Source organism: Eublepharis macularius, chromosome 5 (assembly GCF_028583425.1).
Source record: "Eublepharis macularius isolate TG4126 chromosome 5, MPM_Emac_v1.0, whole genome shotgun sequence".
Taxonomy (NCBI): domain Eukaryota; kingdom Metazoa; phylum Chordata; class Lepidosauria; order Squamata; family Eublepharidae; genus Eublepharis; species Eublepharis macularius.
In genome coordinates, this window is record NC_072794.1 from 87,264,574 (window position 1) to 87,290,129 (window position 25,556).

Below are 25,556 nucleotides of genomic sequence, written 5' to 3' on the forward strand. Positions count from 1 at the left end.
TAATTTCCTGGTTTCACTCTGGAGCCTTTTTTAAAAAATGGTGTAACATTTCCTACTCTCTAGTCTTCTGATATAGTGGCTGATTCAGTGAAAAGTTAAATATACTGGTTGGTGGGTCGTTTCACATTTGAGTTTCCTAAGAATTCTTGGCTATATGCATCAGAATCTGGAAACTTACTGTTTTTTAATTTTCCCAGTAGGTCTAGAACTTCATCCCATCACATCAATTTGACTCAGTTCTTCAGATTCCCTCCTTGAAAACGGTGCCTGTGGTATGGGCACATGTCCCACACATTCCTGAACACAGATGCAAAGAATTAATTCAATTTCTTTGCTGGCTCCCATCTTCCTTTAGCAATCCTTTTATTCCTTGATCAATCAAAGGCCCAACTGCTTCTCTGGCTGGTTTCCTGTTCTGGGCATATTTAAAGAACTGTTTATTGTTTGTCCTAATGCTTTAAGAAATCAACTTCTCAATTTTTTTTCATGTGTCTAATTATTATCTTACGCTTCTTTTGCCAGACCCTGTCCTTCCTTCTGTTCACTTCATTGGGGCAGACTTTTAAGAAGCCTTTTGGGGTTTTTTAGCTTCCTTGATTTGGGTCATTAACCATGCAGGCATTCTTTTAGATTTGGCAGTACTGTTTCGTAACCTAGGAAATGCATTCTTCTTTCTATCCACAACCACAACCAATCTAATATGTGCTGGTGGATGTTGCACACACATATTTAAAGAGATTTGTGAAAATGTTATATAAAAGCTCACATGTGATAGAGGAACTTCTTGTGCAGGCTTTTGGTTTCTGAGACTTCAGCTAATATTTCCATTATGTTTTTTTGCAGTTCAGTATAATCTGCTTGGCAAGCCCTAGAATTCTGTTTTGTACTGGGGAAGGGGCTATGGTTAGAGTCTGCACAAAATCTGATGGAAGGGATTGGAGTGGAACTTTTCCACTTCCCATTCTCACTGTTGTCCAATATGCCCGTTAAATGGTGCTCCTGCTGGCCAAGAGAGAACCCCAAAAACAGCATGAGGGAGGAGCTGGTGAAAATCCCCCCCTTCTGTCAGTGTAAATGTTCCTGCTGTATTTAATCCTGTGACTTGCAGGGAATCTACCAGTATGCAAGGTGATGTGTTAACTTGTATATGTGACTATATGGAATATGCAGAACACTCTTGTCCAGTGCTACAACATTGTCCAGCTAACATTAAAGCTTCCCATAGTTTTCAAATTGCATCAGATTATGCCTTTGTACACATCAAAGTAATGGAGTGTACTTGGGCAAGTATTTTATATATGAGGTTCTTCTGCCTTTTAAAAAACGGATTGCTTGCTTGTTGAATAAGCTATTTACTCTGAGCCTTTGGGGTTGCAGCAGGTTAAAGATCAGTTCCCCATTCCCTCCCTCCTAAAGCAAAGAGCCTGTCTTGATTGAAATCCTGCTGAATTTCAGATGTACATGGAAGAGCCTTGTTTTGACTTTCTCCGAACCAAGCAAACCTTAGGGTAAGTTCCTATGCAGCTGCTCTAATAGAAGCAAGGGAAAAGTTTGTACTGTTTAATGTGGAAGCTCCTTATTGGTAACAACTTGTCAAATTCACAAGCTATAGTTGAAACAACCAACAGTGTCTTTCATCACCACCCTTGTCCTCTCAAAATGTTTCAGATAGCTGGGCGATTTTTGTTTTCTCTTTGGTCTTATAGTGAAAATTGGAGCAACATTTTCTAACTTAAAGAATTTTTAAGATACCTATAGGTTTGATACTCACCTGGTGCATGCCTAGAAAGGAAGGACTAGTTGATTATCAATGGAACACTGAGAATACGGATTGAAATGGGCATTCTTAACTAACAGCATTCACATTAAACTAGTTCAGTACATTGTTCTTATGAAGTGACCTCTGCTTCTCCTTTTGGTTTTTAGATACCATGTATATCCAACTTGCAGGAATACATCTGGAATTCTTGGCTTCTCTGTTACTGTAGCAACACAAGCAACTAAATACAAGTTAGTGATGTGTGTTAAAAATTTGATTGAAAAATAGCATTTCCATCATGGGATCCTTTAAACTCAGAGGTTCTTTAGAGAAGATAATCCAACACCAAGCAAGTAGGAAATACACAAACTCACCCTCCTAAGTATGTATCAAGCAAAGGGACTTTCTACTACCTAGCCTGACCTCATGTATCTTCTGCTATAATCCGTCATTGGTTCCTACTACTTTAAGGGTGCTAAAGAAAATTGATAGTTAAGTCACCATCAGTGCAATTCTATGTACCAACTCCAAGTCTATTTAAGTCAGTAGGCTTAGATTGGAGTAACTCTGCATAGGATTCACTGTAAGTATCCACTTGTGTGCTTGCTTTGAAATGCATGGTGACAGATGTTCTGTTTCAGCAGATGTCAGTGCGTATCTTTAGGTGAAAAACTGACTTTCCCAGCAAGCACAAGGTACATACTAATCTTTGCACTACCAGAAAAGGAGGTTTGGAAATGTTACACTAGTGAGTTCATTTAATTTGCTGAAAAAGGGCTATTCTTAGCTTGCTCCCGTAGAGCAAATGGTGTATATTTTTACTATAAATTAGACATTTGATTATGATAAAATTATGTTCAAAGTTAATCTTTATTTTTTATACTTGAGAACTTTGTCTTAAAAGACTTATATTTCAGAAGAATTCAAGAAACTGCTTTTTCTAAACCCTAGAAAAATTGTGGCAATAGGAACTAAGAGTTTGAGTGCTAATTCAGTTTTCCCCCCGCCCCAGCTCTGAACTAGTGGATAGGAAGATAGAAGAATTTCTTTTATGCTTTGAGGAAAAACTCAAGCAAATGACACAAGAAGCTTTCAATACACAGGTAAGGGTATTTAAAACAAGGTCTGCATTTTCCTCATTGTTGGATGTGTACGATATCTGCTTGTAAATAAAGAATGGTATGATCAGATCACCAGTTTTACTAACCCTGAGACCAGTAATTTCCCAGTCTTTGATTTGTGTTAACCTTCATGGAGACTAGAATTGTGTGGAGCCAACCACAAAACCTTAGGGAGTGTGGTCAACTTTCAGGGCAGAAGCTCTGTTTAACAGGCTGTCTTCTAAAAATGAACATACTGCTTAAAAATATTCTCGCATACACACAGATTTTCTTCAGTCATCCAGAGAGGATCTTTGTGCTTTGGTGGCAGCTGCTGCTGAAGCAACTTCTTAAAAATCTGCACACTCAGATCTCCAGTGGCCATTTAGAATCCCTGCTGTGCAAAAGCCCCATCTAGTCTCACCCACTTTCTAAAAACTCTTGGTGGACACCACATTGGGGAACCTTTCCCCATACCAAATCTCAGCCTATGTTATACTGTTACTGGAGTTCTACTTCTTAAGTTTTGTTGAGGGTAAGTCAGTCCTTTATTGGAGGTACCAAATTCCTTATGGTATCTGCCCAGATGTGAGGAATACTATTCCTTATTTGTTTGCAGCACTTCTATGAACAGATTCACTGGTAGGGAGGAGTGCTATGGAAACATCTCACAAGATCCATTTATTTGGTACATAAGAGCTACTCAGCTAGAGTGCCATTTCCCTTAGTGGCCAACCAGATGCCTTTGAAGGCCTATCAGTATTTGGAGATATGCTGTCCCTTAATGTGGAAGTTCCATTTAGCCACTGTGACTAAGTCCTTGATAGACCTATCCATGAATGTCTAATGTCTGCCATTTGATGGCTAGTGGCCATCAAAACATTTTGAGGCAGTGAATTTAGTAAGTTAGGTGTTGTGTGAGGAAGAACTTCAGTCCTGAATTTACTACCATTATGAAATGGAAGAAAAAAGGCATAATTTTATAAACCTCTATTTAAGAGAAGAGAGGGAAGGGTAGGGAGATAAGGAACATATGGAACAATTGGATGAGGTCAACAGGTAGTTAGCTTATTGAGACAAGTCAAAGTAGAGACTGAAGGATGTTTAGGATGACAGTGACCTGGAAGCACCAGAAAGAAGATTGGAGTGGATAGCTTCAATTTTTATCATTGAAGGAGGAAGCAGTCTTGAGCAGAGAGTAGTAGGGCAAGGTGGTAGGGCAACAAAGGTAGAAAAGCAGCATTGAAGGTTGTTGTGGATCATGGAGACTTAGAAGTGGTTCTGAGCTAAGATGGCAAACAAGGAGATCGTGAATCTATGAGAGACAATCAGCTAGCTCTTTTGAAGCATTTACGCTGCACAAGAGTATGAATTAGGGGTGTGCACTTCGGGTTCCCGATTCAGGAAAAAATGCCCGAATCGGACCCGATCTGTGAAGATTCGGGTTTTCCAGTATGCTGACCCCGTTTCGGAATATCTGAATCAAAGCTTCCCGAAGCGATTCAGGTTGCTTGGGAAGCTTTAGAGCCCTGTAAACTTCAGCTGGCTGTGGGCCAGCTGAAGATTAAAGGGCCTCCTGGGCATGCTGGAGGGGGCGGAGTTTAAAGGGAAAAACACTCCTCACGCCATTTGCAAATGAGGCACGGAGCCTTCTACCCTTTAAGCTCTTCCCCCATGCCTCCAGCCAGCTGGAGAGGGAAAGGAGGTGAAGGAGGCCCTTCCTACCCCTCAAATGGCTGCCGCGGCAGCCATTTGAGGGGCAGGAAGGGTCAGAGGAGCCAGCTCTGTGCTTCCCCACCGCCCAGGTGGTCGTTGTGGCAGCAGAGGCAGTGGCATGGAGCCAGCTCCGTACTTCCCTGCTGCCCACCTGATCGGCCTCCCCTCTCCCTGCCTGCCAGGTAAGTGGGGTGGGTGGTGGGTGGAGTTTTTTTGCTCCCCTCACTTCAGTATGTTCCAAATCTTTATGGAGCATACCAAAGTGAGCTAAATACCAGAATCCTGAAGCGGTTTGCCGCTTCGGGATTCTGGTAATTCTGGATTTTTTTCCCGCTTTGGGGAAACCTGAATTTTTTAGCAGTGCACACCCCTAGTATGAATGGAAGAAGTGAGCCAGGTGTGATGGATGGTTTATTGGGTGATTTATGTGTAGGGAAGAATTGAGGACAACAGAGTCCACAAATGAAGCAGGAGGTCAAAACCAAGAGCTCCACATTCTGTTTAAGCTGCAATTATTGTGGATTTAAATAACTTGCAAGCATTTGGTGAGATCTGGCCCTTTCTTATTTTCCGAGCTTTATTCTGAAGTAATCCCTTCATTTTAGATAAGTTTTTCTTTCTGAAATTAAATGTTAGCATGCTGAACTTTGGGGCAGTTTTTCCAACTTAATAGCACTGTGGTCACAATTTCCAACTGATAAAACAGTGCTTACATCACTGTTAGGTCCCGAGTTCAACTCGAGATGAAATCCCCTCAACTTATTTTGTAATTTGCTCCAATGGTATAATTTATGGTATCTAGAAATATAGTGTGTTACAACTTGAACATTTATTCAGTCAATGTGTGGGTAATTGATAACATCCATTATTATATCACTTTTTTTTGGTTTGTTTTGGTTGGTTCCCTTACCTCTTTTGTTCTCCATCTCCCTCAGAGTTCTGATTGGGTAATCAATAGTACAGCCACAGAATTGTTACTTTTTGGTCTGGTATTCCAACAATTCTGTGGATGAGTTTGTTCCTCTTTTCTAATTTAATCAGATTCTGGGCACTGGTTGATATCAGAGGACCCCACCCCCACATCCATCCCATTGAATTAGCCAAGGATAATCCTTTCCTGCCAATTTCCCCCATTCTATCAGGTTTCTGAACTAACCACTTTCCCAGTGTTCTGCTTTAGCATCAAGTACACCTGTTCTCCAATTTTGACTTATTACAGGCTTCTGGTATTTGTATCTTAAGTGCCTATCTTATTTCCTTCTCTGAGTACCCTCACCACATACATTGTCTCCTGTGACCTTTTTGGTCTCCTTCTATATGTATGTCAATTTCTGTCCTGCCCCAGTTAGATGACATTTACTTCATCCAGACTAAATGCCCCCAAGTTTCTGTCAGCTTTCCTTCAGGAATTAGGGTAATAGACTCTGCAACAATTTACTATTAAATGGCACCAGTCTGGTTGCCTTTTGTACAGAGTTGGTTTGTTTCTAAACACGCCCCAATGCCTAACAAATCTAAATTTGGTTCTCCTAATGCTGAACCACAGTTAGTCTCACGATGGCCCTACTTTTGATACAGATAGCAGTAAGTACTTCAACATCCTAGACCTCTGTCCCTTCCTGTGCTAGACAGTACTGTGCAATACAGTGACTGTAGTTTATAAGGAAAAAATGAGAACCTGTGATGTCTTATTTATTTATTTACATGTTTACATATAATACCAAACTGTGGTTCAGTATTTACTTGGTACTTTAGCTCTCTCCTTCGCATGTATGCTTTGATTTCCTCCACTTCCTGGGTTAGGTATGAAGTGTTGTCAAGTCGTAGACAACATATGATGACCTGTGCTGGGAATTTCAAGGCAAGAGACCGAGATGGTTTGCTGATGCCTGGCTTTACATGATAACCCTGGTCTTTCATGGCAGCCTCCCATCCAAGTACTAACCAGTGTTGATGCCACTTAGCTTCTGAGATCTGATGAGATCAGGTTAGCCTAGGCCACAAACCAAGTTAACTGTCGTTTGCATAAAAACTACTCTGAAGTCACAGTTGCTGGTTTGACTTCCAGTTTGCATAGTTTGATTTACTTTGGGTTAAGAGGTAATTGAAGCATATACTTGAGACAAGCTTGTGTAATAGCTAGCCATGGTTTCATATTATGAACGAAGCAGCTCACAGACTGATGAAATTTTCTTCCCTCAGGTTACAGCTCTTATTAAATTAAAAGAATGTGAAGATTCCCATCTGGGTGAGGAGGTAGATAGGAACTGGACAGAAGTGGTGACTCAGCAATATCTGTTTGACAGACTAGTCCGGGAGGTAGGAAAAACTGTAAAAGTGGTAAGACAGAATTGGGTGCATCCTGAGTTTTAAGCTTTAAAATCCTCTCTGTAACTGTAAACATGCCCCCCCCCCCGTTCATGATTGAGCATATGTAATCGTGTTAATTTCTGGACGTCTGTGTAAATATGGTAGAGGGGTTAAAGAAATAAATGTCACCTCTGGCAATCACCATACTTTTTTTGCTTTTAAGTGTGATAGAATGACAAAAATCCACTACACAACTTATCTCCTGGCAAGTATAGACAAAATGATGTGTTTATAAATCAAGACTAATCTTTTCCTGACCCAACTTTCAGGGTATATTATTTTTACATCCAAGAATTTATTAATCTAAAAAACTGGAAGGGGTGCTAACATCATGGACAAGCTGCTAATGTTACACGTGTGCCATAAATCAATCTTTGTCATGCTGCCCAACCAAGGGCATAATTTAAATACAGCTGAAATGGCTAAGGAAATTAAACTTCCATTAGCAAACAAAGCTGAAATGGGTAAATTATATCCTTGGAAGGGCAGCATGATCCTATTTGCCTCTTCCAGTTGCCAGGATTGATCTAAGGACATATTTATGTTTTAATGCACCCATACCATGCATTTCTCCCTAATGATGAAGACCCTTATATTATTTACTTTCATGTAACATTTTATTTTCACTCTATGAGGTAGGTTATGCAGTGTGTATGAATGGCCCAAGAGCATCCAAAAACCTTCCATGGTAGAGTTAGGATTCAAACCTGGGTCTCCCTGATACTAGTCAGACACTAGCCACTACATCATGCTGGCTTTCTGACTAGTTGGCATGCCCATTGTTCTATTTATATTATTTGTTTACTTAACGCCTGCTTTTCTTGGTGAGAGTTAAGGTGTTTACAAAATATAACAGATAGAAGCACCCCTCCCCCATTGAACATACTATGAATGTTAAGGTGGGTTCTGATTAAGTAATCAATCATAAATTTGACATGGCCTATACTAGCCCCTAAAGGGGCTGTGAGAAATTTTGCCATGTTTTTTACAAGTCTTTTACTGTTAGTATCTGAAAACAAAATGAGCATGTTGGTTGCCAAAAACATCATCTGGTTTATCAAAATACATAGTTAGCAACAAAACATTTCAAACATTCGAATCCTATCGCTTAACCCTGGAATGATTGTGCTGTGATTCTGAACTGGGGAACCTGAAGTTTGGATTAATGTTTTAGTATGTTGATAGGATTTCTGCTTTTAAAAGTCCATTATGTGTGACCGTTGGGGACCACAATAAAGGTGGTATATATAGAGGTCAATGAAATGGCCAGATGGCTGATGGGGCCCCAACACTGGAATCTGCCACCTCTCAGGGATTCTTCGGGGAAAGACTACAAGAGTGGGAACTCAAGACAAGCTTAGAGCATAGAGTTCTTACACACGTTAAAAGATACAGTGAACTCAGTGTCTTAACGGACTATGGAAGAATGTGTAAATCTTCTGACTGTTCTCAGCTAACAACTCTTTTATGCAATCTGTACAACCTTCTGTAGATCGCTCCACTTCTCACCAGCAGCTCTAATGCCAGTTCTGGTGTTCATCTAAGACTTCTTCCCATTTGCACTGTAGTTGTTCCTTTACTGAACTGTTTAAGAGATCTTGTCATTTTCAGAATCATATTTGTATCAGGGCTATTGGTGGAAGTGACATTAGTTACTTTGACCTCAAGCATTCCCATATTTTATACATTAAGGGAAGGAAATGCCTTTGTTTGGGAGCTAATTTCTGTATTACCGGCCTGCGAGTTCTCAGCTGTTAACTACTACTACTACTACGTTTCTAGATTGAAGCTCTGAAGTCCCTTGCTCGATCAGAACTAGTTGATTGGTTCCAAGTACACAGAGGCAAAGAGAGGAAAGTACTTAGTGTACATGTGAGTATTTATGGAAAATATGTTTTTGAAAAGGATATTAAGCTTAAATTTCTGCCTTGATTTCAGTTATCTTTGAACCTGACCCTAAGATTTGTTCCTCCATTACAGTAACATGCTGGTATGACAGCTACAGCTAGGATCAGTGCTTTATATTGCTATCCTAAGCAGAGTTGCACTCTTTAAATCAATGACCTTAGAAGGGTATAACTCTGTTTAAGATTGCACTGTTAAAGGGGTGTGTGTGGCAAAAGTCTTCAGGTATGTTCGATGTAGCAGGGAAGCATCCATTAGTAGTAGTAGTAATCTGTACCAAGGTTTAGAGTATGGATTTGAGATGGTTAATGCTGTGGGGGTGCTAATGGTAGTTACTGCAAAGCTTACATTATAGTAACTTTGATATTCTGACATTACAGGTGGTTGGATTTGGAAAATATGAAGGAGATGCAGACACTTCAGCTGTCTCAAATGTTCACAGTTCCTCATGCAGTGAAATACCTCAGCTTACTTTCTTGGATGCTTCTTCTTTGACTGATGCCATTTGTATCAAGGACATCAAAATGTATACATCAGCTCTTAATGTTCTTCCATACCATAAGATATTAAAGTAATTCCTCAGACTGCTGTAGTAGGTGCAGTACAACCTCACTATAGCATACTTCGAGTGGTTTAAGTAACTACTGCCTTAAGTGATGATTGTGGAGGTCTGTTTTACTATAAAGGATCTAATCTACCATACTTTCTGAAAACTGTGTGATTGAGTACCTGCTACATTAAATATAAATAAACACAAGCATCTTTCTGAAGAAGGAAGGTATATGCAAGTAGGAATATTCTTGGTGAATAGTGGAAAAATATAACAGAAGGGCCTGATCTCCCAACAACGTGGTTTGCTGGATCCTTTGGAGTGCGGTGTGTGGGGGAGGGGACAGGAGTATCTTGGATTTGAAGGCCTCTGCTTGTGTGCCATTTTAGGTTAAGACAATTTTAAAAAAATCCTTAACTACTATCCAGAAAATGAAAATACTAAAAGCTGGCTATAGGCAATAATTTAGAGCTAAAAACATTACAGGCTATAGAAGTTGTGCCTGAGCACCTCATAGGAATCATCTGCATGAGGAAGTTGAGTGTAAGTGCTACAAGGGGTGGCATGTGCAATAAACTTAAGAATTGGTGATCTTAAGTTCTATTTGTGTGTATATGGTATGTGTAGGCTGTTAAAAAAAACTCCGTGTAGAGGCTACAGAAAAGAGATCTACTACCTCTTAAATAGCTATAATAATAAAAATATTTGATTTATGTACCACCCTTCAGGACAACTTACACTAGTGGCCAAAATTGTGGAAACCTTTTGGAAAGTGCATGGCTCGTAACACCACTTTTTGTGGAGTAATACCATAAAATTATATATCAATGGAAAGATAATTTAATCAAGAATGTAATGCAACAAAGTTTGTTCAACTATCTGTATTCTATCAATTGTTATAGCCAAATAACCAGGAAAAGGAAGCACAACTTGCTTAGGTTGATAGGTAGCTTTCTTTCATTTGAACGTAGCCAATGAGCATGAGTCTGAGAGCCAATCAGGTGTCATCTTGTTTTGGCAATGAGCCAATCAGGTCACAGTAGGATTCAACTATTGATGTCATGTATTGGAGCTGAGAGGAGGTCATTTGTCAATCTGTTATGTGATTGCTATCAAGTTGGTTGGTTTGTTTTGTGTTCTTTCATTTAGTGAGCTTGTAAAACGTAATAAAATTAAAGAAATGGCACTAAGAGTTGACTGGTCACCCAGAAAGCGATGTAGTACTATTAAGTGAACAAGGCTACAGTTATGAATAAATTAGAAGAAAAATTGGTGGGGACTTAACCAAAGGTGACATTTCTAAATTTTTGAAGAGGTATAAGGCAACTCAGTCACTACAAAACCAGACTGGTAAAGGCAGGAAAAGCTGCACACAAGCAAGGGATGATAGAAGGATTGAGAGACTGAGCCTAGGTGACAGAAGAAAATCATAGGGGTGTATACAGAACGAAATGGCACAATTCAATGTGAAGTTGAGTGCAAGGACTATTCGGCGCAGACTGGAGGAATTTGGTCTTAATGCTAGAATTCCACAAAAAAACCATTGTTATCTCTCAAACAAAGGTTGAAAAGATTAAGCTGGGCTAAAACCCATGTTAACTGGACAGCGGAACAATGGGACAGTGTTGTTTGGAGTGATGAGACCAAAATCTCCGTTTGGTAGTGATGGCATAAAATACGCGAGAACAAGAATTGGAGAAGATTTGCATCCTGATTGCATTACACCTACCGTGAAACACCCAGTCAGTGTTATGAAATGGGGTTGTATGACATCAAAAGGTGTGGGCAGAATTTGCGTGATAAATGGCAAATGCCCAAAAATACATAAATGAAATACTTGAGCCCAAACTGAAGCCTTCCACATGTGATCTTTTCCAAGATAATGAAGCATTTATATTTTAACAAGATTCAGCTCCGTGTCATGTTGCTGCTGTGTGCAAAAAGTGGTTTCAAGATAATCATATTCCACTGTTGGAATGGCCTGGGAATAGCCCAGACCTTAACCCCATCGAAAATCTATGGCGACGACTAAAGAAACTGGTTAGTGAGAAGCAACCCAGCAATAAAACGCAATTAATAGAAGCAGTAATTCCATCGTGGTTTCACATTATAACAGCTGCAGAACTAAAAAACTTGGTTCACTCCATGGTAAGGCGTTGTAAGGCCGTAATTAAAGCAAAAGGTTACCCAACTAAGTATTAACTGACATGGTGAGAATTGTTGTATAACTCATTTTTTCTGTGTGTTTCAATTTTCTTCTTTATAGCTACTGTTCTAAAAAAATTCATAAAAATTATTGCATTACATTCTTGATTAAATTATCTTTCCATTGATATATAATTTTATGGTATTACTCCACAAAAAAGTGGTGTTATGAGCCATCAAACCTCAAAAATGCACTTGTTCCAAAAAGTTTCCACAATTTTGGCCACTAGTGTAACACCCACTCAGAGCGGCTTACCAAGTATGTCATTACTATCCCCACAACAAACACCTTGTGAGGTGGGTGGGGCTGAGAGAGCTCCTAGAAGCTGTGACTCACCCAAGGTCACCCAGCTTCAAGTGGAGGAGTCGGTAATCAAACCCAGTTCTACGGATTAGAGTCCCGTGCTCTTAACCACTACACCAAACTGGCTCTCCTAATGGTTATAGGTTCTTTTCTATCACAATAACCCATGTGTTTTCTAGAGCAGGCATTCAAAGGTGGATCTGAATGTTTATTTCAACAGGCTTTGCACTGAGATTACATGCTTCCCTTTGGAAGCACAATGGGACTTAGCTCAAAACAAGCAAGCATGTTTCCATTTCTGTAGCCTTTCATTGTTTTGCTTGGAAAGAATCTGGGCAATCAGGGCATACTATCAGTCATTCTACATAGTCAAGTTACTATGAACAAAATATGGGACCAGTTTTACAAAGTGTATGAGGGCAAGCGGCATCAGGAATTCTAATTAGCTGTCACAAGACAGCTCTCTCAACATAAATCAGCTGTTAGGCATATTTACTGTACACCGTTAAATTTGCAGGTGCAGAAATGAGAGGCAATACAAGAGCTTGACACTTTATCCTATTTCTAAGAGAGACCACATAACTAATTATAACCACTTCCTAATTATGCAACTCTTTGTAATATTTTGAACATGATTCTGCAGTAAAAATACTCATAAGTTGCTGCAAGGAGTAGGGGATGGTGGTATGTATTTCAACTATACTTCCTTCTTTCAGTGTGTGCTATCTTATCTCTTAGTCCTTAACTGGCTCTAGGCTAAACTGATCATATTGAGTATAGTTTCATAATGTGGATTTTGCCACTGTCCATTAGCACAACTTTGGTATCATTGTAAGAGTAACATAAGAAAAATCAACCAGAGAGCAAAAAGTTGGCTTTAAATGCCAAAATTTAACAATTGTACTAAAATAGAACAGTACATAAGAATGAATGCTTTTTCTATGTGGCAATTACATGAGTTCACACAGGTAACTGCTCACTTAGACTGTAATCTGTTTCTAAATAGTGAAGTTTGGAAGACTGCACTGAAATTACAGCTCTTTTGCCTCTTTATGCAACAGAAGCAAATAGTCCTGGCTATCAAATTAGTATTCTTCCTGTTCAACAGAATCTATGGACTTGAATATAATACTATTTCAAAGCATTCTTGCTATAAAATGTTTACTCTGAAATAAAACAATGCATACATTTGAAAATTATTTTATGAAGCATTATAGATGTACCAGCTAGAACCAAATAGTAACCTATCATTTACACTTTAGTTTCTAAAAAATATCCAAATTATTTTAAGGAAACACTGAAATGCCAAAAGGATTTTTTTTTTGTAAAATAGTAGTTGGTAATCAGCACGTAGCATGTTCTAATATGCCAGAACAATTTTTCATATATACACAGATATTAACGGCTCTAATGAAATGAAGTCATTATGCATTATGGAGTATGCCAGAGCCCTATGTATCTGTTATCCAATGCCTCGTTGCACCTTTACAGCAGTTGTTCGAATGAACATGATAGGGCTCAAGCCCATATTTTATTAATTCTCCTAAAACCATGGGAGGTCAGACAGGAAAGGCCAATATAAATTACTGCTACACAGTCAAGGCTCTTCCTGTTTTAATCGTTCGCTGCATCAGTAAATCCAGTATCCCTGAGAGAGGAACAACTGTAACTGGAGAAGACACACCCTCCAAAAGAAGAGTATTTGAAAGTTACAACTACCACCACCAAGTCAAGGCTTGAACTTCATAGGCATGGCCCTTTTAATATTTACTGGCAGCAAGTCGCTTGAGTAGTGGTTCATCGTAAACCCAGCATTCTCCATCTTCATGGAACAGCTGTAAAAAAAAAAGTGCACTCAGTGTCATAGTAATAATAGAAAGAGTTGTAAACAAAGGAACTATTTGTTTAATAAGTCTTACCCTTGTCTCCCATGGAATTTCTTTCTCTTTCCTGGCTCGCGCTTCAGCTCTTTGTCTTTCCTCAAGCCTATGCTTAGCTTCAGTAGCTGCATCAATGTCTCTGATTTTTAAGTTGTAAGTTACATCTTTCCATAAGCTAGAGAAAAATTACATTTATACAAAATGGGAGAAAAAAATAAGTTACTAGAAGCTACAGGTTCATACTGAGACTTGACTACCCTCATCCAAATAAATTAAGAAAATGCCTCAGCCAATGGCCTTAGACTGAAGTAACCCTGCTAAGGATTGCACTGTAAGTTTGCCGAGTTGGTTCTTGATGATTCCAGACTTAAGTGCCAGGATCTGCTTTATTCATTGGTTCTCACCCCATACTTCTTCAACTCTACACGTTGAGGGAGTTGAACTAAAGTGGTGTGTGTGGTTTTTTCCTGGACTAGAAGAACACCCCGTTCTGCTGCAGGTTTTGAGGAGGACACACGTTTCCTCAGTTCACTGCTCAGGAAACTTGCAAGGTTTTTTCCTCTTTTTTAAAAATGACGCTGACTTTACAAGGTTGCTGTTTAATTTAAAAACAACAACAAAGAATGGACTAAAAAGCACAGGAAACAAAAGTGAAAACTTTAAAATATCAAGTGGGATTCAGGGATCTCTGCAGTTTTTTTGTGTTAGACATATTGCAGCACCATCATGGCAGCTGTTGCAAGTTTTTTTTAAAAAAATTCAGGGAAAAAAACGGCACTGGTTGCCATTCAATCAATCAGGATGCATGGGAATAAAGGTGAAAAGCAGTGCCAGGCCTCCCACCAAAGAAAGCATGCTGAAGTTCAAAAAAGCCCTGATTTGATTTTGCTGGAAAAAATTGGGGAGAAAAGCTGCAGAAAAGTCAGGGACAGATCAATTCTGTGGCAAATGCAGCCTTTCTCCGTGCAGAATGCAAAAAGGTCTGGGAAGCAGTTTAGAGACTGAATCAGGGTATTTTGACTATGCATGCAGAAATCTTGAGAGAAGTCAATGCAGTATGGGGCCAGTACCAATGAAACAGCTCTGTGCAGAAAATATCACTCTGAAATACAAGAAATGTGTATGCCCATTATGATTCTACGCACCATGTTCTAACAAAATACAAATAGGTTCTTGATGTTTAAGGAAAGTAAGACTAATTTTAATGGACAGACAGAAAAAGATTTCAGTTCTTACCAGCGGGATTCATATTCTTCTTGATCTTCAAGCTTTCTTACTTTCTTCTTAATGATAGGCATTTTCTTGGTATCTATAAAGACTACATTCTCCTAAAGGAAAAAAGACCTTTTAAACTTAGATTTACTCTTCATCTAGTTTTGACTGGTATCAATATTTTTGTGGACTACAAGACTTCCCTGTACTGAAGTCAGTGCATGCCACTATGTACAGCTTCCCACTCTCAAACAATACAAGCTATTTCATAGCAATTATTAAGCCTGCTGCAGCAACACCAAAGTTGGTTTATTCTCTTCCATCAGTCTCTTGGCAAAAGCACTACCAGTACCAGGAACAGCCCTCCAACAATATCCTTTTCTTTTACAGATCAGACAGAATGCATCAACACGTTGTAAGCCTGTTCACTAAATAAAGACAAAGGGGAGAATATAAGACACTTACCCCTGTTGCATATTTTGCATACATGACACCATTCCATTCTCCTTCAACTGAGCAGAAGGATTTCTTGTCACTTGGAGAACTAATTAAAAGAAAAACAATTAAAAGGCATCATTACCACTTTACCTTACTTGATGCTTGTAACACACACTTTCCCAAAACACTTTAGATCAACCCCACCCTGTAAATGGTATCTTCTGTCACACCTGGAGATAAATCAGATTAAGACTCTGGAATATACTTACAAGATTTCTGCTGTAACTCTGTGCTTCTTCCCACCATAGAAAGGCTTTGTGTGGAAGATTATGCTAGCATTATAGCCTGTCTTTGAGCAGCTAATGTTGCATTCTCCTCCCAGCTCTATCCATGGCACTGTGAGAATAGATCTGTCAAGGGAACAGAAGACACTTCAAAGGCTGTGGAAAGAAGCTTACCACCACTTATAAAATTGCTGAAAATGGTAGTTTTACTTGCCTCCCATAACCATTGGGAAAAGTCAGAATGTAGTGCTCATCATAGTCCAGGCATGACACACATCCTGCAAAAGAAAACAGGGCAGTATAAGAATCAGACACATGCCTTTTAAAATATAGGAATAATGGAGCCCACAAAAGGCTAACGTAGTAAAAAGTAACAATAGGTATGTTATCTTGTCAATCTAAGCTACAAGCATATTTCTGCATACGAAGTAGAACTGTGGAATCAGAATCTCACCCCCAGGTCCTAGACATACAAACTAACAACAGCATCATGCTAAGCAGACTTACCCCCCTGCCAACTAACTCTGAAGGACATAACTCTACTCAAGATGGTACCGTAAATTGTGCATTTTAATGCATTTGATAGTATTTATTTCGAATATTGCTTCATTAGGAACAACTAGCAAAAGAGAATCTTAGGATGAGGAATCAATCAAATTAACTGGGGGTTCTCAGCTCTTCAAAATCTCAAGGCATAGTCCTTCCCCAGAGCTACTTTCCTGAGATTCTTGCTCTTGAGCCAGTATAGCCTGGATGATTCTCTGCCCCCAAATGATTTGGGGAACAAAGTCATAATATCCTATCTAAACATATCCTGTGAGGAAGGCAGCAGCAACTATGTCTGCCTTCCAGGATGGATAGACAGAATGGTAGAAAAGAGCGGAATAAGTAAACAATAAAGAAGAGGAAAAGCCACCTGCAGGACACAGTAGTTGCACCCCTTTAACACTGAAACCTTTCGCTAGTATTTTCAATATATTACTGTAATTGTGACACACTTTCACTATTCTGGAATGAAGAAACAGATTAATTGCATGTTTCTGACATACCTTGACCTATATTATGAACACCAATAGACATCCCCAGGAACTTTGACTTGGTCCAGATGTGAGCATTGAATTGAATTTTTTTGCTGAAGCATTCTGCATAAAATGCTGAAACTTGAGAAGAAACAGACATAAGTAGACTACAAAGCAATAGTTTCAACATACAGCATCTAGGATGAAGGGAGCAATCTGGCAGAGAACCCAGAGTGCATTTTCAAAATCAATCAGTGAGCAAAGCTTACAAGCAGAACACTAAAAACAATACTACTGAAGGAAAAAGCTCCAAAGAGTTAATAACGTACTTGGAGGGTGGTGAGAAACTTGCTCTGCTACAAAAGTTACACTGTTTCTGGTAATCCATGGAATTGGTCCATCAGGAACAGTCTCCTACCCAAAAAAAAAAAGTGTTCCAATTTGAAATGGCAGTCTTTACATGTACGCTACTCGTGTGTAGAAATCTAACAGAATGTAGTTCGATTGTACCACAAGGCTTCTATTGTTTTTGCTATAAAAGACTAATAAGGCAACCTCCCTCTGAATTAACAGGCCCCGTTACACAAGTGTTTTAGAAAGCTAACACAGGTTTAACATGTCTATTACCACAGTCAAGAGCTGAAGGGGGAGGAGTGAGTTGAAAGAAATCCAATACCAGCTCTTCAGAGGAGAAAGCAGAAGTTTCTACTGAAGGCCCCAGAAAAACAGAAACAGAATTTAGGGGATTGCATTCCCTTGATTCCTTAACACAAAAAGGAGTCTTGTGGTACTTTAAAACTTGCAGGTTTATTGAAGTTTATCCCACAATAATTAGTCTTTAATGCACCACAGAAGTAACTTTTGGTTTTGCTGCAAAATGCTGACACGACTACTCCTTCCATTAGAAATTCCAAAGCAGTGTAGGTTTTTTCTACTTTCTTTGCAATGTTTATTCTTTTAATGTTTTCCTTGTTCTCCCTTTCACAGTAGTAGGAGAAAAGATGCAGAAGACTACTGACAAAATATATAGCAAAGAACAGCCACATAATTATTTAATTAAACATTAGTTTTGCAAAAGTCTACGTACTCCAGCCAAAAGTTCTCACTTGCATGACAGTTAATTGAAGAGTATGAGAAAGGGGGGGGGGGAGTTTAACTGGCTCTTCCTGATTTCAAGGATTAAAAATCCCATTCTCCGTTTATTTACATTAACCATGTAAGTTTACTGCATAAAAATGTTGTGTAAGTGCACACTGTTGGAGAAAGCAGCCATCAAAGAAAATGCTGGGGAAAAAATAGGAACAAAAGGTTGGTGTTAGCGAATTTCTGCTTACTCTGGTGAATGTAGCATTGCTATTGTACGCTATGCAGGACAGCAAGACTGCTCTCATGCTTGAGTAATGATGAGCTTTGTACAGGGCCTGTGCACAGATCCTATCCATGAAACATACTCATAAAAAGGTGCAAATTATGTAGATAGGGCTTGTGCAAATGTCAAGTCTAACATGGCAATGTCAAAAGGGAACAAAGCAGGCACACCATGGGGGATAGACCTGTGCAATCCCAATCAAATTCTGCATAGATCTATAGGCACTATGCAGAGAGTGTCTGTGACTAGAGATGGGCACGATCCGCATTATGATTGGAAAAAACCCATGATAATGGCGATAGTGCGATTGTGACCCGGCAGATCGTGATCGTCCACGGCCAACGATCGGGAGAGGCCTGGATCGTTGTGTTTGGGCTCGGATCGGGGATCCAGACACTCAGGTGCCAGCAATCTATTCCTCTGGCAACGGAGCTAGGGGAAAGCCTGAGCTCTGTTTGCCCTCCTTCTGTCGCCCTGAAAACCCAAATGGAAGCCCAGCTTTCCTTGATCAGCAGGGCTTCCTTCCAACCATGGAGCAGCAAAGCAGAGAAGACACCCAGGGGAGGGAGGGGGAAAGGGGTGTTCTGTAGCCATGGGCACTCCAATCTCATCCCTGCAAACCCTGATAGGCAGCTCTGACGGCCAAACACAGACCTCCTGTGTTGCTGAATGGGACCCGAGGGGAGGCGGCTCACTGCCGCCTCCCAGTGCCTGCCAGGCCTGGCAGCCGCCAGCACCACCCACCTTCCCACATAATACCAGCGTGCCCTGCTTTGGTCTCCACAATCACAATCCACAGCTCGGGAATGGGAGATGATCGGCGCGGATCATTATTTCGGGATCATCGTCAGCGCCGATCCACAATCCGCTGGATCGTTAAAATTTTTTGGATCATGCCCATCTCTATCTGTGACACACAACTACAGACCCCATGACACTTGGAGAAAATGCAGTTGGCTCCCAAGTACAAAAGTGTTTGGAAAACTGAGTTCTGAATACAAATCAACAAATGTACATTTACTTCATGAGAAAGTTTCTAGCCTAGAAAGATACTCTCAGAGGCTTAACTCACCCTGGATTAAAAAGACAAGCAGATTCTTCAGGCCAGCCAGATTACTACTTCCAGGCAATTTGACTTGCAAAAGACAGATGGTGAGTGAATGCTACTAAAGTAAAACCACATATCACAGGATGCATGACTCAAGGCATCCTGAACTTAAAATGTTGTGAATCTTTTCTTGCCAGCATAACAAAAGAAGGAAATCTTTTTGACATGGTTTGAGAATACTCACTATGAAATACTAGTTACTTAGATAATTTTACTAACCACATTATCTTCTTGTTCAATAGCTGGAAGCACCCAGTGACACCGGAATATTTCTCCCAAGATGGGATTGTAAGGCTTTTTAGCAACTGACCCTTTCCTTCCTGCATGGAAAGCTGAAAGGTACCACTTCACCACTTGAACCATTCGGTCTTTCGGATCTTTTTGGTCACTAATACTAGAGAAAACAAAAGAAGTTAGTAACTCTGAAACCAAACAAAACGTGAATTTTATTCTAGTTTAAAACCAGGCTGGTAAGATCTGATTAATGACTTAGCTATACTTACAGAACACTGCAATTCCTACCTGAATGATATTCTTCTTCATAAATAGTAAAGGGAGAGATTTTCAGGACTGGCTGCACACTTACAATAGTGTAGCCCTATGCTGCCAAAGACCACTGAATCCCACAAACAAACGGGCAAAGTATCACATATTTGGATGAACTACAGAAACCTGCTGGACTTCCCTGCAGACAAGGCCAACATATAATCAAAAGCCTGAATACCTCACAAATAAGTCAGGATGCGCAAAGAAGTCAGCATACATTTCTAAGAGTGATCTCCTTTCCAGAATAAAAGTCGGAAGAACTACCTGAAGAAACAAAATAGTATCTTAATAGACATTTTAATAAATGATATCCTCTAAGGTAGAGTTCACAATTATAATGAAACATTGTTTTAATTTAGTTAAATAATGTTTTGTTTATATATATTGCTACTACCACTTAATACATTACAGCATTTGGCAGATATCAGGTAAAAAGCAGTTGCCTTCTAAAATTACTACCATAGGAGTTTTCCTATGCAATCCATCAAAAAAGAAAAATTTAAAGGAGGAAAAAAGAATGGTTTGGATTCTCTTTCAGAGAAAGTAAGTTCAGTATCTCATAACAGAAGAAGTCTCCAAAGAATTCAATATTCTTTATACAAAGAGCTTCCATTTAGTATTTTCAGAATTTTGATTTAAGGGTTGAATTTATTCTCTGTAAAAATAACATACTCTGAAAGCTGATCAATTTATCTTGTTCAGAAATTGTGGAATATACTACTCCAAAGCAAGTTAGAATTATAATGATTTAAAGATAACCAGATTAACAGAATCCTGAAACGCAGAGAGAAGTTAAAAAGCATATAATCTACCAATGACTAAAGGTAACTAATATTTCCAAGTTCCTGAGAACCTAACCTGCACTTTAAAATATTTCTAGGTCACATGGCAAGAAATATTGTCAAAATATCTAATTTAACAAATATTATAATCAACAGGAAAATAACTTAAGGACTAGAGATGGGCACGAACCGAAATACGAACCAAAGTTCAGCACGAATCGGGCCGGTTTGTGGATCATAAATTGGCCGTTTGTCAGAGCCCATTTCTGATGAACCTCTGTGAACTTTAGGCTGGTTCGTTTGGTTCATCACTGCAGTCAGCTTGGCACCGATCAATCAGTTTCCTAGGTAACGGAGAATGGGCTTTCTGCAGACCTTCTGGTGACCAGGAAGTGACTTTCTGCTGACCCAGAAGTGATGATTTGCTGGCTTAGAAGTGACGTTTTCAGACCGGTTTGCGAACCAGGGCAGGTTTGTGAAAGTTTATGGTTCATGAAATGTGATGACCCACGAACCACATGGTTCTCCCCCCCACCCCCAGTTTGTGCCCATCTCTATTAAGGATATATAAATTATCAAAGGTAAAAAGTCTAAAATATCACTGAATAGCTTTACCATGTTTAAACAAAGATTAAAGTTGTTCTTTTGTTGTTTGATGTAGTGGTTAAGAGTGCGGGACTCTAATCTGGAAAGCCGGGTTTGATTCCCCACTCCTCCACTTGAAGTCAGCTGGGTGATCTTAGGCTAGTCACAGTTCTCTGGAGCTCTCTCAACTCCACCCACCTCACAGGGTGTTTTGTTGTGGGGATAATAGTAACATACTTTGTAAACCGCTCTGAGTGGGCATTAAGTTGTCCCGAAGGGCAGTATATAAATCGAATCTTACTATTATAATCCATTAAGCCTTGTGAGGACAGTATTTATTTAGGGACTTAATATGGTGCCTCTCTAGAGACCTGCCTGAGGAAGCTAACATTATAAAACAAACAATATAAATGATTGATATTAAAAAGCTTTGAAAAGCATAAGAAGTATTCATTTCACAGACCTTAAAGTGGACACAGACCACACATCACCTTAACTTATACCCTGCCTTTCTCCACAATGGGGATCCAAAGCAGCTTACATCTTCCCTTTCTCCTCCATTTTATCCTCACAGCAATCCTGTGAGGTATGTTAGGCTGAAAGTGTGTGGCTGGTCCAAGGTCACCCAGTGAGCTTCCAGGGCAGAGTGGCGATTCAGACTTGATTCTCTCAGATTCTAGTCTGGCACTCATAACCAATCACACTGGCTCACACACCTATAATTAAAATCCAGGTTAAAAAACCTGCTTTGGCTTGGTGCCTCAAAGACAGTAAGATGGGCATGCTAGGCAAGCCTCAACGTAAAGGGCATGCCACTGGTCAAGTACCACTAATGAAAATGCCTTGACTCTCATTGCCACCCACCTCACCTCTGCAAGTAGGGCACAAAGAGCAGGCCTTGGTAGGCAGATCCTAACTAGCATGTTGGATAGTATTGAGGTGGCCTTCGTTCTTCAGCTCACATGACTTTTTTAAAGGAAGGTAAAGAAGAAAAAGGGGAGGAATAGTCTGGGAGGTCAGCTTGATTGTTTTTATAGCAAAACGAGTGAAAGATGAACAGATAGACTGAGCCACAATTTTCTGGGTGGCGCTGGTGAAGTATTGCAACCAAAATAATTCTCAAATATCTCTTTGTTCATGTTATTCATTACAGATTGTCTAATCTTGAAAGTACACATACTTTAATTTCAATGGGAACTCACTGCTAGTCCCACCAATTTCCATCTGTACTTGCCAAAACTTTCCCCTCCAAACTCTGGATTTTCCCAGTTGTATAACTTGAATCAATAAATGCAAAAATTTTAGGCTTCCCAATTATAGGAAACTCCAGTTTGATTAGTAATGTAGAGTTTTGAATATCACAAACAGCAACACACACACACACTTTTAAAAAGATTACATACAAACGAGAAGCAATTAGGAAGCATTATATGCACTATTTTGGTTTTTTTAGACATGAATCCTATCTATACTAGTTTTAAACCATTCTACAACTGAAGGTACAAATAATGGACTGGGTAAAACAAAAGTCTGATCTTATTTAACTGTTTTACATTTTACGGATCTTTGATTATTCAGTGACCCAGTCTCATTTTGAGTTCATTAAATCCAAAAAAACACATTTAACACAGCTCGCAAAACTTATTTGAATCATACCTTTGTTAGGTCCATTCCTAACCTAACTTGAGATAAAAGATGCATGATGACACTCTTGTGTTCTTCCACTGATTCTCCTTCAGCATCATCATCTCTATCATCATGAGGATCAAAAAGATCTAGAAAAATAAATCACATTCAACAATGCTTTCTGAAATACTAAATATAAACTATAAACCAATATACACATTTAAATTGGCATAGAAATTAAATATGTTATTGTCCATAGCAATTTTTTAAAAGTAGTCTTAAAAAGTAGTATGCAAATAGAAGTCAGTTGTTTACTACTGCAACTCATTCTTAATATGCACGTGAATGAGCTGCCGAGGTTTACAAGATAATGCACGGGTTAGAGAAGGTAGAGAAAGATGTGTTTTTCTCCCTTTCTCACAATACAAGAACTCGTGGGCACTCTATGAAATTATTGAGCAGTCGGGTTAGAACAGATAGAAGAAAATACTACTTTACACAAAGGGTGATAAACACATGGAATTCGTTGCCACAGGAGGTGGTGGCAGCTACAAGTATTGCCAGCTTCAAGAGGGGACTGGACAAATATATGGAGCAGAGGTCCATCAGTGGCTATTAGCCACAGGAGATAGATGGTATTCTCTTTGTGGGGAGGTGGTGCTCTGTTGTCTTGGTGCTGGAAGGAAGGCAGTGGAAGGGCTTCTGGTGTCCTGGCCTCACTGACAGTCCTTTAGATGGCACTGGATTTCTAGCCACTGTGTGTGACAGAATGTTGGACTGGATGGGCCACTGGCCTGATCCAACATGGCTTTGCTTATGTTCTTATGTTCTTATGCCTTTTCTGCATAAAGTGTATTAAACATCTTTCAAGTGTGTTGGAATTTGTACATGAAATATTTTTGGCACTGGATTGTTCATGCATCTCTTACCGGCATCATTTGTCCCATTAGACAATGAAGAATTGAGGGACTCTGCTGTGTCCGGTCGTTTCATACTACTTCCTGTGCTGCTACGAGTTAGGATTGCCCCTGACCCTGAAGAGCTAGAGAAGGATATGGAGCTCTTGTAATTAAACATATTTAGACATTTCAAGAACCATATGCAGAATTCACTTTCTTGAGGAATAATAAACCTGTATGACTAAATCTTCAAACCCAGAAAGAAAAAGTACAACTTCGAAGAGTGGAATACTGACAGAAGCAAGAATATATTGTCGAAGGCTATCACATCCAGAGAACATTAGTTGTTGTAGATTTATACAGATTTATATAGATTTATTTATACAGCCCAGAAAATCGACAACTAAGAAGCAAGAATAATACTCGTTTCTACGCATCATGTTCTACCCCTTCTCCCTACCCCATTTCTTAGATAAAGTTGTGAGTTAAGAGATACAGATTCTGGCACCCCAAAGCCATAAGAGAAGACCAGCTCCAAAGGAGGTTTCCCTCCCCCTTATTTTCTGCCACGGAAAGGGAAATAGTGAAGATGCATCAGAAGAACTGGGCAAGCACCAGCCAGGTTGCAACCTCCCTTGGATTTATATATCTTCCCTACTTTGTCTGAAGGACTAGCAGCCATTCTTACTTAGGTTTAATAGCAGCAGCCACAGCAGCAGCTCATTCTTATGTCACCTGGCTTATACCATGGATGCACATGCCTGGTTTTGTGCTGCTGTCTAAAGGGATCTCAGGGGCCAGCAACAGTGCTTTGAATTTTTTCAATAGCCCTCTAAAGTAGGCCAGAATTATCTGGAATAGAGGCTAAGAGAATAATGGCTTGTCTGAACCAACCTGACAAGTTTACAGCAGAGGTGAGAACGGACCATTGGATACTCACCGTGAAAGGTCCTTCTCCTCTGAGGAAAGGAGGACATCTTGATGGGTGACTTGTTCCCCCTGTTCAGGGAGGCAGGAACAAGTTTTCTACTTCCTGTCTTCCTAGTGGGAGTCACCCTTTCTTTCAATTTGGGCAACTCCGAAAGCAGTTATAGCGTCATAATTATGAATACGACACTCTAGAATTGAATAACAAAGAGAAAGGTGAGTAACAAACATGTTAAGGGGAAACAACAGGACAGGAAGTGTGAAAAGACAATGACCTCAGGAGGGGCAAGATGTCCTCCTTTCCTCAAAGGAGATGGACCTTTCACGGTGAGTATGCAATGATCTGTTCTCCCTCTGAGGTGGAGGACATCTTGATGGGACCTCCCAGAGCAGTGTCCCAATTTTCTGGGTGAGTCATTGTCATCTGGTCGTAAGATATGTTGTAATACTCTTCTGCCAAACACTGCATCCGCTGAGCTTATAGTGTTTAACAAAGGTAGATACAGACGTCCAAGTAGCTGCCTTGCAAATCTCTTAACTGTAGTATATCTGGCAAATGCTGCACTGGTTGCAGCACTTTGTATCAAGTGAGTAGTAATCCTAATTGGTATGTCTAGTTTTTGAATTTTGTATGCTTCAATGATGCATGCCTTGAGATTACTGCTAATGGCAGATTTAGACATCCTCCTTCCTTTATTCGGTGAGGGTACAGAAATAAACAAGGAAGCAGTTTTCCAGATTTGCTTTGTTCTATAAAGAAATGCTTCTAGAATAAGTCTTATGTCCACAGTAGGCCACATTTCTTCTTTGAGATGAAAAGTATTGGGTCAACTGATAGTAGATATAATTCCAGTGATCTGTGGGAGAGATCACTTTTGGTATGAAGGTAGGATCTGTTCTCAGGACCACTTTGTCCCTGTGTAAGATACGTGGCTCAACTTAATTAACAGGGTACCCGGTTCCAATACCCTT

At 39.7% G+C, this 25,556-nt stretch overlaps 2 protein-coding genes across 5 annotated transcripts in view; one reads left to right on the forward strand and one right to left on the reverse strand.

The window, feature by feature from the left end:
• NRDC (nardilysin convertase) overlaps positions 1-9,552 on the forward strand; it is a 50,371-nt gene extending 40,819 nt beyond the window's left edge. Inside the window, exons 26-31 of the mRNA XM_054979278.1 lie at positions 1,456-1,508; positions 1,927-2,010; positions 2,772-2,862; positions 6,778-6,894; positions 8,728-8,817; positions 9,231-9,552. Coding sequence (XP_054835253.1) covers positions 1,456-1,508; positions 1,927-2,010; positions 2,772-2,862; positions 6,778-6,894; positions 8,728-8,817; positions 9,231-9,425 — 630 coding nt within the window. The 3' untranslated portion in view covers positions 9,426-9,552. The remainder of the gene's footprint in view (positions 1-1,455; positions 1,509-1,926; positions 2,011-2,771; positions 2,863-6,777; positions 6,895-8,727; positions 8,818-9,230) is intronic.
• Positions 9,553-13,053: 3,501 nt separating this feature from the next.
• The window catches only part of OSBPL9 (oxysterol binding protein like 9), a 163,625-nt gene continuing 151,122 nt past the window's right edge, over positions 13,054-25,556 (reverse strand). For all 4 annotated transcript variants that reach the window (XM_054979827.1, XM_054979826.1, XM_054979829.1 and 1 more), the window contains 12 exons: positions 23,688-23,800; positions 22,789-22,907; positions 19,944-20,029; positions 19,439-19,613; positions 17,072-17,156; positions 16,773-16,883; positions 15,938-16,001; positions 15,709-15,849; positions 15,467-15,545; positions 15,026-15,117; positions 13,829-13,964; positions 13,054-13,744 (listed from right to left, as the gene is read on the reverse strand). In XM_054979827.1, coding sequence (XP_054835802.1) covers positions 13,670-13,744; positions 13,829-13,964; positions 15,026-15,117; positions 15,467-15,545; positions 15,709-15,849; positions 15,938-16,001; positions 16,773-16,883; positions 17,072-17,156; positions 19,439-19,613; positions 19,944-20,029; positions 22,789-22,907; positions 23,688-23,800 — 1,276 coding nt within the window. In that variant the 3' untranslated portion in view covers positions 13,054-13,669. The remainder of the gene's footprint in view (positions 13,745-13,828; positions 13,965-15,025; positions 15,118-15,466; positions 15,546-15,708; positions 15,850-15,937; positions 16,002-16,772; positions 16,884-17,071; positions 17,157-19,438; positions 19,614-19,943; positions 20,030-22,788; positions 22,908-23,687; positions 23,801-25,556) is intronic.